General features: G+C 40.4%; 1 protein-coding gene across 2 annotated transcripts in view; it reads left to right on the top strand.

Annotated features, from left to right (window-relative positions):
- The window catches only part of RNF175 (ring finger protein 175), a 51,296-nt gene that overhangs the window by 20,394 nt on the left and 14,692 nt on the right, over positions 1-16,210 (top strand). For both annotated transcript variants that reach the window (XM_027067635.2, XM_027067641.2), the window contains exons 4-6: positions 7,308-7,462; positions 12,297-12,404; positions 15,282-15,402. In XM_027067635.2, coding sequence (XP_026923436.2) covers positions 7,308-7,462; positions 12,297-12,404; positions 15,282-15,402 — 384 coding nt within the window. The remainder of the gene's footprint in view (positions 1-7,307; positions 7,463-12,296; positions 12,405-15,281; positions 15,403-16,210) is intronic.

A 16,210-nucleotide genomic window follows, 5' to 3' on the forward strand; every position in this document is an offset into this window, starting at 1 on the left:
ACATATACAAGGCAAAAACTGATTGAACTACAAGGAGAAATGGACAAATCCATTGTTTAGTTAGAGATTTCAACACCCTCCTTCAGTAGTTGATAGATCAAGAAAGCAGAATATTAGTAAGGATAGAGTTGACCTGAACAGCACCATTCATCAACCTGCACTAATTGATGTTTATAGAATACATCTAACAACAGAAGAGTGCACATTCTTCTTAGGCTCACATTGAGCATTCTCCAACATAGACCACATTCAGGGCCTAAAACACACCAAAAATTTTTTTTAAAAATTGAAATTATACAAAGTATGCTCTCAGACCACAAAAATTAAATTAGAAATCCATAACAGAAAGATAGTTGAACAAAATCCCAAAATATTTAGAGATTAAATAGCACATGAGTCAAAGAGAAGTACTTAAGAGAAACTAAAAAATTAGTTGAACTAAGTGAAAATGAAAATACAACATATCAAAATTTGTGGGATGCAGGAAAGGCAATGCTTAGAGGGAAATTTTATAGCATTGAATGCATATATTAGAAAAGAAGAAAGATCTAAAATCAGTAAATTAAGCACCTACTTTAGGAAACTAGGGAAAGGAGTAATTTAAACTTACAGCAATCAGAGGAAAAGTAATTTTAAAAATTAGGGCAGAAAGCAATTAAATTAAAAAACAGTAAATCAATAGAGAAACTCAGTGAAACCAAAAACTGAGAAACTTTTTTGAAAAAGATCAGTAAAGTTTATAAAGCTCTAGCCAGCTAACCAAAAAAATAAGAGGACACAAATTCCTATATCAGAAAAGAAAGAGGGGACATCATTATTGATCCTATGGACATAAAAAGAAAATAATGGAATATTATGTCCACAAATCTGGATAACCATAATGAAATAGACTAATTCTTTGAAAGACACAAACTATACCAAAACTCAAAAAAGGAGAAATAAATAACCTGAATAGGCCTATTTCTATTTTTTATTCAGATATAATTGATATGTAACACTGCATTAATTTTAGGTGTACAATAATATAATGATTTGATTTATGCATATGATGTGAACTTATTACCACAGTGAGTTTGGTTAACATCCATCATCACCACACATGGTTATAATTTTGCGTGTGTGATGAGAACTTTCAAGATTTTCTGTCTTAGCAACTTTCAAATATACAACACATTATTTTTAACTATAGTGACCATAATGTATATTACATCCCCAAGACTTCTTTATCTTATAACTAGAAGTTTGGAAGTTTGTACCCTTTGACTAGCTTTACCCATTTAAGTTACCCCATATATCCTGCCTCTGGCCTATATCTATTTTTTAATTCAGCCAATAATTAATATCTTTCTACCAAAGAAAGCTCCAAGCCCAGATGGTTTCACTGATGAAATCAGCATCTGAAGAATGAGATGCTACGTACCTTTGGAAATCAGAGGAATCTGTAAGATTAAGGCAATAGACACTGTAAATGAGCACTGTACCTAGTTGGTAAAACTGTCCTATGGGAGTGCAGGTTAACAATTCTGATATTGCTCTGTATGTTACTGGGATGGAACAATTAAGTACATAGATGGCAGAAGGTGGGAGCCAGTTTACTTATTTATGTACACCCTGAGGGTATTATATATTATATATAAAATAGCATTATTTTCACTTTATTTCATTTTTTTAAGTTTTTATTTATTTTTGAGAGGGTGAAAGAGAGAGAGAGCACAGGGGAGGGGCAGAGAGAAAGGGAGACAGAGAGCATCACAAGCAGGGTCCATACTGTCAGTGCAGAACCCGATGTGGGGCTCAACCCCCCATGAACCTTGAGATCATGGCCTGAGCCGAAGTCGGATGCTTAACCAGCTGAGCCACCCAGGCGCCCCTATTTTCACATTATTGCATGCATAATTTGGATCATGTGCTTCAGAGGTGAGGGCACTAATCCAAAAGCTCAAGATATTTTCAGAGTACAGCTTTTAACAAATATGTCTACATTCTGAAGTGATCATTTAATCTTAGATTCTGTTCCGTGGTCTGTAGGAGCTGTGGACATCAGAGCGGCTTATTATAAATACCTAAAGCAAAGGATCCATGTTATTTAGAAAACAAAGTCTGAAAATATAACATCACCTGCTCCAAGGTGATGTCAAAAAGTGAAGAGAGAAAATAGACAGAAAGTGGAAAATTCATATTTTGTTCGGACTACTACTAAATACCTGGGTGTTCCCAAATAGTCATATGGTTAGTAAAATATAGACAGAGCATCTGGATATTTGAATTTTTCTCTTTTCAGCTGATGCTGTTGATATGTTGTAGACATGGCAGAGCTTCAAAACGAAATTATTTCCAAACGCTTTTAACAGCATTTTTAAACAGAATTTAATTTAAAAAATAAAATTTCATTCAACACCGGCCTCTCCACCTTCTTTGATATATCCCTATTTCTCATATCTGAAGGAAATAGGGGGAAGGTGCCAAAAAAGATTCCTTTTACCTCCCTTCAAATCAAGAGAAGGCCTGATAACTACATACAAAGAATTTGGGTTTCAGGCACACTGTTAACTTGCCTCAACACACAGGCAAATAATTTGCTACAGATTGAAACATTGCTCTATTTAAATCAACTTCCTGCCGATTAATAGCCGTGAAACACTAGAACATATTACTGTACCAGTAAAGCCTTAGGCCCGCTCAGATCTTTTTAAAGTGAGGCAACACACAAATACATGCATAGTCACATACATACCTAACACTGCATGGCACAATCTCCTTTAAGAATTCAAAGAGCAAAATCAACAGTGTGAATTGATTTGGAACTAGAAATAAGGACCAAGTGAATTTCTAATAGCCCTCCACATGCCAAAGTTCCCAACGTTTACTTGTTTATATCCATACTTCCCTTCACTGCCTGTGTGCTAATCATAGCAACAGTACTTCCTGGAGTCCTTTATTTACATGGGAATTTCCTGCTGACCTCTGGCATCTCCCTGCTCCTGCTCCACCTCCACCTATACAAACACACACAGACACATGTACAAATGGCTGCAAACACTTTGGGATTTGCAGTGCAAAGGAAATGAGCATCACATAACTTCCTCCCTCCCTCCCACCTCCTTCTCCCTCTCTCGTTCCCTCTCTCTCTCCCTCTCTCATGTTGTGTGATCCATTCATCATTCTGTATAATTAGGCAAATAAAAAGATACCTTTGTTTTGACTTGATTTGCTGTTCTTTTCAGGTTCCTTATGTGCATAGATACAAGAAAAAAACATGGTACCTTTGTGCAGCATGTGATTCGTCAGGAAATTCCTTCTGCCACGATGTGTGGGTGGGGAGAACGTTTGGTGATGTGATACAGATGCACAGGCTGCCCTTCGCCAGCAATGCAGATGTGTTTTATATGCACATGCCCAGATGGTGACCCCTCTGGCATTATTAATGTGTCCCAGCTGCCAGGCCTCCTCTCGCATGCATACACCTCGATTTCACATATTTCGTGTGTTTATTTATGAGGCACCAAATTCCTACATTTCATATGTGGCAGTTGCTATTAAAAATGAGAAGTTTTAACTGCTCTGGAAATTGATAACCTTTTAAATTGATATGAAATGTGGCCCTCATTTCAAAATGACTCCTCATACAATTAATTGAATTCATAATGCAAATTTCTGACCTTTCCCCTTACATGTTGAGAAAATATGGCATTGGGTATACACTTAGTTAAGAAATCAAATATTTTCATACCTGATATGTTATAATGTTCTTTTGCTTTCCCTTTGTTTCTGACCTCTAAGGCCTATTTTTAAGAAGTGGGATGTCTGTACATTTGACATTGCTATGCACTGCTAATTAAACCCAGGCATCAAGTAAGAGAAATTTGGGATCATCTAGAAATGGGTTGTACTTTTATAGATCCACAATGAGACCTAGTATTATAAAAATATAATCCAATCATTGCTCCAAAATATTATAGATTGTAATAACTCCATGGATTTGAGGAAATGGATTAGTCTTGTCAATTTTAGCTTATGATCTAAAGTATAAAAATAGGAGCATGGCAGTTTTGCTGAATTAAAATGAACTGACTCTTACTATTACAAAAAATTTCAGTATTTTTATGGGGAAATGTAAAGATGAATCAAATTGTTCAAACAGAAAGATGAAAAATGCAAAAGATCGATGATCAGGTTTTGCAAGATGAAGTTCATGTCTGTTTCCTTTTTTTTTTTCATGTTTATTTATTTACTTTGAGAGAAAGCATGTGTGTGCACAAGCAGGGAAGGGGCAGAGAGAGAGAGGGAAAGAGAGGATCTGAAGCAGGCCCAATGATGTCAACACACAGCCTGACGTGGGGCTTGATCCCACGAACTGTGAGATCATGACCTGAGCCCATTTCAAGAGTCAGGTGCTCAACCGACTGAGCCACCCAGGTGCCCTTTTTGTTTCCTTTTTTAATATCAGAGATAATGAACTAAAAAAGTCAGAAAACATATCATTTATCATAGATTGCTATCTCCAAAATCAGCTATGGGAAATAAATGACCAAAATTCTGGTGTGATTTTCTTTTAAGGGGCTGTACACCTTTATTAGCAATAGCAGAGGGTCAGAGTTGCTAATGCTGAGTGCTAAAGTAGACACAAATGGAGTCTTAACTACCTACTATGTGGTCTCTGGTCCTCAGGAACAGTATTCTACTTCCTTAAGTAAAGCTGTTTGTCCTGTTTGGATATGTATTTATCTTGATTTCATAAATAAAGGTGCTAACTCACATATTAGCTATAACCACACTCACAAGGTAGGATGGAAAATTAAAGCAATTAAAAGCATACCCTTGAGATAACGTGGGTTCAGTTCCAGACCACCACAATAAAGCAAGTATCACAATAAAGAGAGTCGAATGAACTTTTTGGTGTTCCAGTGCAAATCACAGTTACATTCACAGTATACAGTAGTCTATTAAGTGTGTAATCACTTCATGTCTAAAAAACAATGTACTTACCTTAATTAGAAAATATTGCTAAAAAAAATACTAACCATCACCTGAGCTTTCAGTGAATTGCAATCACGGATCACAGATCACTGTAGCAAATATAATAATAATGAAAAGGCTTGAAATATTGCCAGGATTACCAAAATATGACACAGAGACACAAAGTGAGCAAATGCTGTTGGAAAAATGGCGTGATGGATGCGCTGGACACAGGTTGCCACAGACGTTCAATTTGTAAAAACATGGTATCTGCGAAGCTCAATGAATCAAGGCACGTTTGTATCTGACTAATTTAGGCAAGAGTAAAGAATACTCTTCCCTGACTCTGTGCTGACAGCATGGAGCTTGCTTGGGATTCTCTCTCCCTATCTCTCTGCCCCTCCCCCACTGCGCACCCATACACTCTCTTCCTCAAAATTAAATAAGCTTAAAAAAAAAAATACTATTCCTTGAAAGTACTGCCAGGAATTTGAAAACAAAAAAGGGAGGTTATAGGGTGTTTTTCCTCCCACACTCTCCAGATAATCACCTTAGATTGGCTCCATGTGTATTTTTGTTCAAATGCATGTTTTATAACAACTCTCGTGTTCTCCCAAAGATTTAGAGCAACTGTCAGAAGACTTCATATCAGTTCATTTATGGGGATGAAGCAATAAAAAAAATGAAAAACCTTGGAAATGTCTTCTTATTTGATGTGGAAAGAGGAACGGCTATGGCCTTGTCTTTTTCATGCACATCTTGAAGTCTTATCAAATAATTTTGGTTATGACCTTAAGGCTATTATGACCAAGACCTTATTAAAGGACCCAAAATTATATCCATAGGCTTTTGTTCCTCAGCTGCCCCCTTTTATCACAAAGATGAAGTAGAAGGAAGGAAGGAAGGAAGGAAGGAAGGAAGGAAGGAAGGAAGGAAGGAAAGAAAGAAAGGAAGAAAGAAAGAAAGAAAAGGAAGGAAAGAAAGAAAGAAAAGAAAGAAGAGAAAGAAAAGAAATAAAGATGAAGGAAGGAAGGAAGGAAGGAAGGAAGGAAGGAAGGAAGGAAAAGAAAGAAAGAAAGAAAGAAAGAAAGAAAGAAAGAAAGAAAGAAAGAAAGAAAGAAAGAAAGAAAGAAAGAGGCAAATCAATAACATCAGTCTTTGTTATACTCAGATGAAAAATACATGAAACACATGCCCTAACAACTGCTTCCACACCACTGGCAGACATAACTAAGCAATCATGATGCTCTTTCCACTACCCCAGGACCCAGGCTCAGAATCCTCCTCAACAGAGCATTGCCAGGGGCCACTGCCAATTCAAGTCCACACCTGAGACAAAACCTCTTTGCCATCCCTCTCTTACTTTGGTGCTGAGCAAGTAATAGGGGGTTAGTCTGCATGTGCTAAAACATAAGACCAGAGGTTATTGCTGGCTGTTTTTTCACAAGAGAGGTAATAGCTGGCATTAAGCCTGGTCTAAAGAATGGGAGCATCACTATGGTAACCATATCAAGTTGTTGACTCACAACCCATCAGCTCAGTCTACCCTGCTTCCTGCCACATGAGAGTAGGGCCAGCCGACTTAAAGAACCCTCTGAAGGTGACTTGGACTCAGGTCAGTGGTACAGGCCACGAAGGAGTTACACACAGATGAATAGGGAAGAGTTTGATCCCCACCTTGGCTTGCCTGGAAAAGGCAAAACAAAAGCAAAGGAAAGACAAGAAGCAAAAGGTGGGCTGCAAATCCAATAGTCAAGGGTGAGGGGGCCCCACAGTTGGGACTCCAAGGTTCACCCTGCAGAGTGCACTGGGAAGCAGGCAGAAGAGGTCCCAGAAGCTGCTGTGATGCCACTTCCTCCCTTTGATGTCACCATGTATTTGCACACGTGTACATGATAGGAACAACAGCCCCTTGGCTCCATATATCACAGTACTGTTTCCAGAGCACTTTCCCATCCGTGGTCTCATTTGATCCCCACCTCAGCACAGGCAAGAAGGGCAGGCATTGTTATCCCTAATTTTACAACAAAAGTGAGGCTCACTTGTCCAAAACCACACAGCTTTTGAAGCCCAAAGTTGCTTTCATCTGAACTATCCCGGAGAAAAGAGGTAAAAGAAAAATGAATGTTTTGGATGATTTCCCATTTGAATTTTCAGACCACCATACTAATTCCTTCCAAAACTTAGCATGTATAGAAGAGCTTACAGCTGGATGGTGACCCAGTTGCATGTTATAGACGAGATGGTGACAGTGGTTTCCCCCAGAGTAGCTTCTGAATCATTTAATAGTGGACATGATATTCTGGGCCCTCAATCATTGAAAGAGACTTTCTGTTCATTTTTTCTGACAGCTGGCGACACTGTTGCAGATGTGGGTTGTCCCTCTGTATTTCACGATAAAACTTTACTGGTGGCGGTTTCTGTCTATGTGGGGAATGTTCTCAGTTATTACCAGTTACGTCCTCTTCAGAGCTACCCGAAAACCCCTCTCAGGGAGAACACCAAGGTATGTATCCCACTCGTTCCTTCCCTGACACCCTCTTTATTATAAACATTAAGAAGTATACTTTAATTCCATTTTCCCGGATGGGGGAGGGGGCATCACACTTTTTTTGCCCTTCAGTAGCAAAACTATTTGGAGATTAGCTCTACCACTGTTTATGCTCATTGTTTAATGGTGATTTGGACATACCTGTAAAATCTATTACTTCAGATACTAATGACAGCCAGAAGAAAGAGAAGTCAAACTATGGTTTAAACTTTCTAGAACAAAGGGGCGCCTGGGTGGCTCCGTCCGTTAAACATCCAACTTAAGCGTCCAACTTCGGCGCAGGTCATGATCTGTCAGTCTGTGAGTTCAAACCCCGTGTGGGGCTCTGTGCTGATAGTTCAGAGCCTGGAGCCTGCTTCGGATTCTGTGTCTCCCCCTCTCTCTGCCCCTTCCCCTGTTACACTCTGTCTCTCTTTCTCTTCCTCGAAACTAAATAAACATTAAAAAAATTTTTTTAACTTTCTAGAACACTATTTGCATATTTATTTTTAGCTCAGCATTTTGTATGATTCCATCATAAGTTGTGTCACACACATTTTATAATAGAGCAAGAGTTAGATGTTTGTATTTCTAACAACTGTATATGTATGTATTTTATTTCGGGTAAATCATAAGTAATGGCCAACTTACTCCTCTCATAACAAATGAGGCTTTAATATTCCAATGCTTATCTTAACTACCATTGCCAACCTCTTGGCATTTCTATAATTCCATTATATTGTCCACAAATCATTCCAAAGTGCTTATAATCTCATCATGTGCCCACAAATCTGCTTTCGCTCTCCTTGTTCTGCAGATAAGATCTGAATCTAAATCTAGATAAAACTGAAAGGGGATAGAGAGAAAATGTGTAAGGCATTACATGGCAATAAGACAATGTCACATTTTGATCTTGGTTGGAGAACAAATCATAAGCTCCTGTGAAATGTTTTTAGGATTATTTAGCTATTCAGATGTTTGTTTTTAATCCTCAAAAAAAGTGGGAGAGACGGATATCAACTTTTCCTACTCTGGAGAAGAAAAACTATTCAGTGAGAAAAGTCAAATAAATCAATGTAATGATAAAGATCGATATTCAAGGGGAGCCTGGCTGGCTCAGTGGGAAGAGCATGCAGTTAGTGATCTCAGGGCCATGAGTTCAAGCCCCATATTGGGTGTAGAGTTTACTATAAATAAATAAATAAATAAATAAATAAATAAATAAATAAATAAATAAATGAAATTTAAAAATTTATATTCAAATACATGAATTCTGGTTAATATTTTAATTTAATCCCATTTGGGAAGAGCTCTGAGGTGGTGCTAGGAGGCCTCCTGAACTGGCCGATTTGGGGCTTTAGACAGCCTTTGCATGGCCTGGTTTACCCATCTGTACATGGATATATGGTACCTTTTCTCCTTCTTAAAAAATATTGGAAGTTATTTAAAACTTGTGAAAGTGATCCAAAGTTTGGATGAGCCAAAATGCACTTGCTTTCATTCCCTGGATATAATCTATATTGTATTTCAGAGAGAACAGTTCACTTCTCCACTGTAGAATGAATTACCCCAGTTAAACGCAGTATTTCTGTGCACATGAGCGCATTCAATGCAGAGGAACTTCATGACAAGAAATAGCCAAATGCTCCCTCATTACTGTCCATGGCTCATGTGTCTCAGATGGTGGGGCCCCTGTCCTCTGTTCCTCATGCCCACAGGGCGTACAGTTCAGCTTCTCCTGCCTGCACAGCCCTGACCCCAGCATAGCCTGACAGACAACACGTTCCACTAACATTTAAAAAAAGACCTACAGCCACCATTTGAAGAGACAACAATAGGAGAGGCTAATTAGGACCCCATTTCTTCTAGAAAAGCAGTCTGGATAAAGAAGCTCCTGTTGATGAGTGGTAGTAGGCCCTAACGATCCTTATGGATCTTTGATCATATCATAGGTAAGTCACTTCTTAGCTATTTTCCATTAGGAAACAGGATTTCATTACTGGCTAGTTAAGCTGGTCAGATCTAACGGGCATGGTGCAAAAGCAAACCCAAGAGGAGTGGTCTCTCACACCAATGCAGTTTGGTTTTTTTTATTTTTTTTAACGTTTATTTATTTTTTGAGACAGAGACAGAGCATGAATGGGGGAGGGTCAGAGAGAGAGGGAGACACAGAATCTGAAACAGGCTCCAGGCTCTGAGCTGTCAGCACAGAGCCTCCCTCAGGGCTCGAACTCACAGACCGGGAGATCATGACCTGAGCTGAATTTGGACACTCAACCTTGGACTGAGCCACCCAGGCACCTCTACCAATGCAGTTTAAAAACCAGCTGTTCCTCCCGCAGAGTATACCAAGCCCTTGCTGTGGGGCAGAGTAACAGAGAAGGGGGGAGTAACAGAAGGGGGCAGAGTAACAGAGAACTCTCTATGGCAGTAGGGTTCAGGCTCAAAAACCCTGAAAGAGTTCAGGCTCAAAAACCGCCACAAAGAGCTGGGCTTGGTCACATCAATTCCAGGCCAAGCTTTCCTTTTGGAGGCTGCTCTGAAGCACAAACACAATTCCTAACCTGGTTTCTCTGCCTTCCAGTGTGATCTAAGTAACGAGGGAGTTCTGGACTCCAGTGCTCTAGAAACTTGTACTCCCCGTAAGCAGGAGGATTTGGGGGTGGGGGATTTGGAAAATCTAACATACCTGTAATAATTATATGCATATTGAGCATTAAATGTGTCAGATCTTTTGAACATTAACACATGATCTCACATAATCTTCAGAACTACCTTAGGAGCTAGTGCTATCCCCCCACTCTATGAATGAGGCAATCATAGGAGGAAGTCCTAAGTAGGGTGGCCAGAGTCCCACAGGCAGTAACGGGAAGGGGGAGCCCAGAATCATACCAATACCAGACAGAGTGTGAACCACCCGCCCGCCTGGCTCCCAACAGAAGGTTTTGCCTTAATGACACACAGAAGGCCTGCAGTTAAAAAGTTGAAACACCTGTGATGCTGGCACAACCTTGCGAGGGGACCCTGTAGGGGCAGAGCAGGTATGGGAAGTCCAGGACGTGTGGAGTTCCCGAAGCCGACCCTGGTGCTGGCGGGTGCTGTGGGGGAGAAGGGGAGGCCTCTCTCGGACCTGGCCCCCCTCCCATGCTCACCTCTTGGAGCAACGTAAACTTCCGCCTCCATCTGGCTGCACTGAGCAGTGATCCGAACTGCCTTCCCAGGAACTAGCAACCTAGAAGAACCGGCAGGCTCGAGAGTCACTGTGGCAGAGAGATCCCCAAAGCCCCGCCTGCCCTCCTTTAGAGGTGACTTAGGCTCAGAGCGACCTGACCCACCACGTGCAGTCCGTGCGGAGTTTCTGGACCCTCCGAACTCCCCACTGCCGATCCCTCCCCCATGGGGCGGGACTACACCTGCAGGTGGAGGCGTGGCCCACAAAACCCTGGTACCAAGTGCCCTGAAGTGGGGAAGCTTTCCACCGTAAAATGATGTAATGACAACTCGTTTCTCAAGCCAGCCCACAAACCCCATTCACAGCATCATGTTTCAGAAGGTCCCTCCTTTTTTTTTTTTTTTTTTCTCTCTTTTCTTTTTCTTCATGCCCAGCACGGAGCTCAAGCCAGCTTGAATTCAAGACCCTGGGATTAAGACCTGAGCTGAGATCAAGAGTCCAGTCGATGTTTAACCGACTGAGCCCCACCCAGGCACCCCTCAGCAGGCCCCTTCTGACTGGAATTCAATGAAGCAGGGCATCTTTTAAAATAACATTGAAACATTAAATCAGTAAAAACAGAAAATAAGCATTTGGTGCAATAAAGGCGGGAACCTGGCTCCCGAAAAGTGTGGAAGGAGAGCTGAGAGGCCGGCCTGCCTCTTGCCCTCCAGCTCCCTTGGAAGCAGCAGTCCAGCCACCGCCTTCTTTTCTCTGGGCACAAGGACAGTCCCCCAGCTGCTCCTTCTCCTCCCATCACTTCTCGTTCCACCGGCCAGAACCTTGTCCTGTGGCACCACGAATGAATCTTCCCACATCCTCCCAGACATGAAGCAGTCGCCCTTTCTGTAGGTTTTCAAAGGGCTTTTACTGCCAGGGATAAGGGAAACAAGCAGGGTAAGGAGGTCCCTTCTAAATCATCTACACCTGTGCCCTCAATCCCCATCTCCCATTTCTCTACTCCGACCCTGTGGGAAGAAGGAAAGGTGCTAAGAGTGGTCACTGTATGTGCTGGGATACACAAAGAACCCACCCACATAGCAGGAGAAAACCAGCCCGTGGCACACTTGTGATTCCATCCCAGGGCTAGGGGAGGGGCTCTGTGAGTGGAGAGGAGTTGGGGTGAGGCTGAGCCTGATAATGAGGACCTCTGTCCTTGGGCTGGGGGGTGGAGAGGCAGCGGTAGCAGGCAACATTCCTGGGGGAGGAGGTTCCCCCCTGCCCCACAGCCTTGACTTCTCTGCTCATCTTTTGCTTACTCCAAGCTACTCCTGCCAAAACCACTCTAAGCTAACCCTAGGGCAGGGGAGGAGGGGTAGGGGAGGCAGGGTTCCAGGTGGAGAAACCATCTCTGAACACCACTCTAACATGAGGAACATAGACAAACTGCAATGAATATATATATGCACGTGCATACTATTTAGCTTGTTGTTATTATATTAAAACTATAGATTATTATTGAGTTTAGCTGATATAATCTACTTATGTTCTTTATATTACATAATAAATAGAATTCTAGAAATTAAAAACCGACTTATAACAATGTTTGAAAAAGATAAAATATCATGTTCTGTATTTCTCCCCATTTTACATCCACAGATTGGTCTACAAATGGTTTCTTCTAATCTACAAACTCAGCTATGCATTTGGTGTTGTGGGTTATTTGGCCATCATGTTTACAATGTGTGGATTCAATTTATTTTTCAAGTAAGTATCTCCAATTAAGACATTAATATCTCCAAGCACTTGCTTGCAATATTCACCTGGTCAAGTTCTCTGTATCAGGGATCATTTGGCCCTACAATGTTCCATACACACATTGTTTATAGTAGATGTCATTAGAAAAGTAGATGCCACTAGAAAAGTATAAGAGGAAACCCTACAGAATAAAAAGTTTTCAAAAAATTATAAGCTTTAAAGAAAATCTGTACTTGAGGGGCACCTGGGTGGCTCAGTTGGCTAAGCGTCTGACTTTGATTCAGGTCGTGATCTCGAGGCTCGTGGGTTTGAGCCCCACTTCAGGGTCTCTGTTGTCAGTGCAAAGCCAGCTTCGGTTCCTGTCTCCCTCTGTCTGCCCCTCCCCAGCTCATGCTTTCTCTGTGTCTCAAAAATAATAAATAAAAACATCAAAAAACTTTAAAAAAAAATCTGTACCTGATAGGCAAATTTTGAACATCACCATTAAAAGCAGGCCTACATTTGTGGTAGAGTAATTCTTATAGAACTACAAATTTCCCTCCATAAAATTCTGAAGTGTCATTTCCTTGTATATATCTTCTTCCTTCAAAACCTCTGGAACTATGCTGTCCAGTGCAGTATACGATAGGTCATGTCACTATGAGCATCTAAACTATGAAATAAAATGTTCTAGAACGATAAGATACAAACTGGATTTCAAAGTTTGAAAAATACTGTTAAAAAAATAAAAAGAGAAAATAATTTTTATATCGACCACATGTTGAAATACAGTGTTTGGGATGTATTGGTGAAATTATTTCATGGGTTTTTTTTAATGTGACTACTAGGACATTTTTCAATCTGTATTTCTATATTGCCGGGGACAGCACTGCTCTAGGATTTTGTTTCTGGTACCTATGAAGTCCCTTTTGCTGGGGACAGTCAGAAAAGGACAAAACTAAGTGCTTAGAACTTGAATGAGAGGTAAGGAAATAACAGAACAAGAAAGTCTTGTGAGAAATCAAGGAAATCAGGATAATTATAACTCAGAACTGAGCTCCTTGAAAAAATGGTTGCTGAGATGTGCTGTGGACGAGGTTCTCATGGGCAGAGCCAAGGCTGTATAATCAACCTGTGGCCTGGAAAGGAAATTTAAGACACACCACAAGGCTGTGGAAAGCAGCTCAAATAAAAATTCCCCAGAATATCTCTCACATTGACGTTCCTCTGGGACCTTACCAGAAATCAAAAGGCAAACAACTCATAAAATAGGTCAGGCAATTGGATGGAGTGTCAGCTCTGAAAGGAAGGACTCTTCCTACGGCAACGTAGCAATCTGATTTTATAAGCATTTCATGCAACTTTCACAGCAGGAGCTCTTACCATTTTCTAGCAGGAAAGGGATAGAAAGTAACTGTACAGATCTATGATTAATATATTATTCTGTGTATAGAAAGACACTGATTTCTTTTGTTTTTCAGCATATTGTCCATATAACTTTATTTTAGTGAATGTAAAAATATTCATAAGGAATTTTATGAAATCACTGAGCCTACAGTTGTCCCAAGACTACTTTCCATAAGATATAAGTTCCTTAACCATGACCTCTCCTACAACGAGGCATAGCAAGAACTTAACCCTTCAGGCTGGGAAGGAACTAGTCCTCCCCTGAACATGGGGAGAAGATCATCTTCATTCCTCCCCACTATCTCAATTCTCAAATATACCCAGGCAAATCTTGAAAGGATAAAGCCACCACTTGTGTTGGAATTCCCAGTTCCCATCACAAAAAGAGCTGTACCCTCTAAGTCTACAAACTCTCTGCCTTGACCATTTCCTCCTGAAATTCACAGAGCACGAAACAACTAGAAAAAGTTTCCAGGACCGACCTACCAGCTCTCCTCCACTCTTCCCTCCCTTTCTGACTCAGTCAGATCTACCCAGGCCCAGGGCTAATATTTGAAGCTGTTGAGAGATATAACAAACCATATGTGCAATGATTAAGACTCAGAAATTAAATTAGGGGCTAATTACTTTTTAAAGAAGTGTTTCTCTTTAAAATGGGATGCGGGGGAATCCTATTATATTTGAAATATGATGCAACTTGCAAAATATTTTTTTTCTGATTGACATGTAGTCACTATGGCATAGTAGCAAAGGGCCTCAAAATTGAAGTGTGATCCCTGGTTTTGTTTTGTAGCAATCGTCATGTTAAGCAAATCATTTTTTCTAAATCTCCATTTTTTCAAATGCAAATGAGGTAGCTAATCATATCCACCTCAAATATTTGTTAGGCAAGTGAAGTATTTGAAAGTATTCTGTAAAATCTAAGCTTGATAGCAGGGATTCTCAACCTGAGAAGTTTCTAAAAAGCACTGCTGTGCAGACGCCACCCCAGGCCACGTACATCACAGCTCCAGAGCAGCAGTCTTAAATCTCCCCAGGTGATTCTAATCTATATTTAAGGCTGAAAAACACTACTCCATTAAAGAAGTTCTTAATGCTAGCTGCCCACTGGAATCACCTGGAGTCTGGAGAGCTTCCAAAAATATTGCTGCACAGGCCCCACCCCGAGAGTCTGATGTAATTGGCCTGGGGTGCAGGGGGGAGATGAGGAGTTTTACAAGCTGCGCAGGCCTTTCTTTGAACAGCCCAGCTTCAAAACCACCAGTTAAAAGACCCTCTCAAGAATTACTTCGCCTACTTACCATGGAGTGGCAACATTTGAAGAGAATTTAGAGACTTTAAGAGGCTTTAAAAAATCAATTAAAGTCTAAAAAATCAGTTAAAAAAAGTATTCCCAACTTTCTGTTAGAGACTGTGGCAGGAAATTTCTTCTAAGCTGCAACCCTTCTCGAGCCCCTCATATACCACGTTCTTATTTCCTTACCCTGTCATTTTCAATAGAATCAAGGCTAGAGATTCCATGGATTTTGGCATTGTATCCTTGTTCTATGGCCTCTACTATGGCGTAATGGGGAGAGATTTTGCAGAGATCTGTTCGGATTACATGGCTTCTACTATAGGGGTAAGTGTTGCTTTCATTCTCTGAAACTACTTATGGTGCATGGAGAAATGGTCTCATCTTACACATTTGCATCCATTTTCGGAGACAGAGAAGTCTTTTTTTGGTTCTCCCAGACCAACTGCTCCCTAATTCTCCTTGCACCAAAAATTATCTTTGCTAGTTGATTAGAAAATATACTTCCTATTTATAGAAATTTGTTGGGAAATAAGACTTTATTTATTTATTTACTTACTTTCAAATAATCTCTAGCCCAATGTGGGGGCTCAAACTCACAACCCTGAGATCAAGAGTCGCATGCTCTACTGACAACCAGCCAGGTGCCCCCAGAGGCATCTTTTTAAATAAAATAATTATTTGGGGGGCACCTGTGTGGCTCGGTCTGTTAAGCAACTGACTCTTGATATGGGCTCAAGTCATGATCTCTAGATCATGAGATCAAGCCCCACATCCAGCTCTGCACTGAGCGTGGAACTTGCTTGGAATTCTCCCTCTCTCTCTGCCCCTCTCCCGCTCATGCACGCATGCTCTCTCTAAATAAATAAATAAATAGACATTAAAAAAATAATTATTATTTGGAAGTAACCATCTCTAGCGTACTCCAATTGCCCACATTGAAAGATTACTAAAAATTAAATAACAACAAAAAATTTTATATTTTATATTTTATACTAAATTTTATATTCTGTGCCTAACACAGAAAGTCATATTTCATGCACATAAAGCACTTGAGAATCAATCATTACTCCTCATAATGATCAGTTATCATTAGATAGCATTAGAAGAAGTCAGAGATACAAAAACTGTGCTA

This window comes from Acinonyx jubatus, chromosome B1, assembly GCF_027475565.1.
Source record: "Acinonyx jubatus isolate Ajub_Pintada_27869175 chromosome B1, VMU_Ajub_asm_v1.0, whole genome shotgun sequence".
Lineage (NCBI taxonomy): Eukaryota > Metazoa > Chordata > Mammalia > Carnivora > Felidae > Acinonyx > Acinonyx jubatus.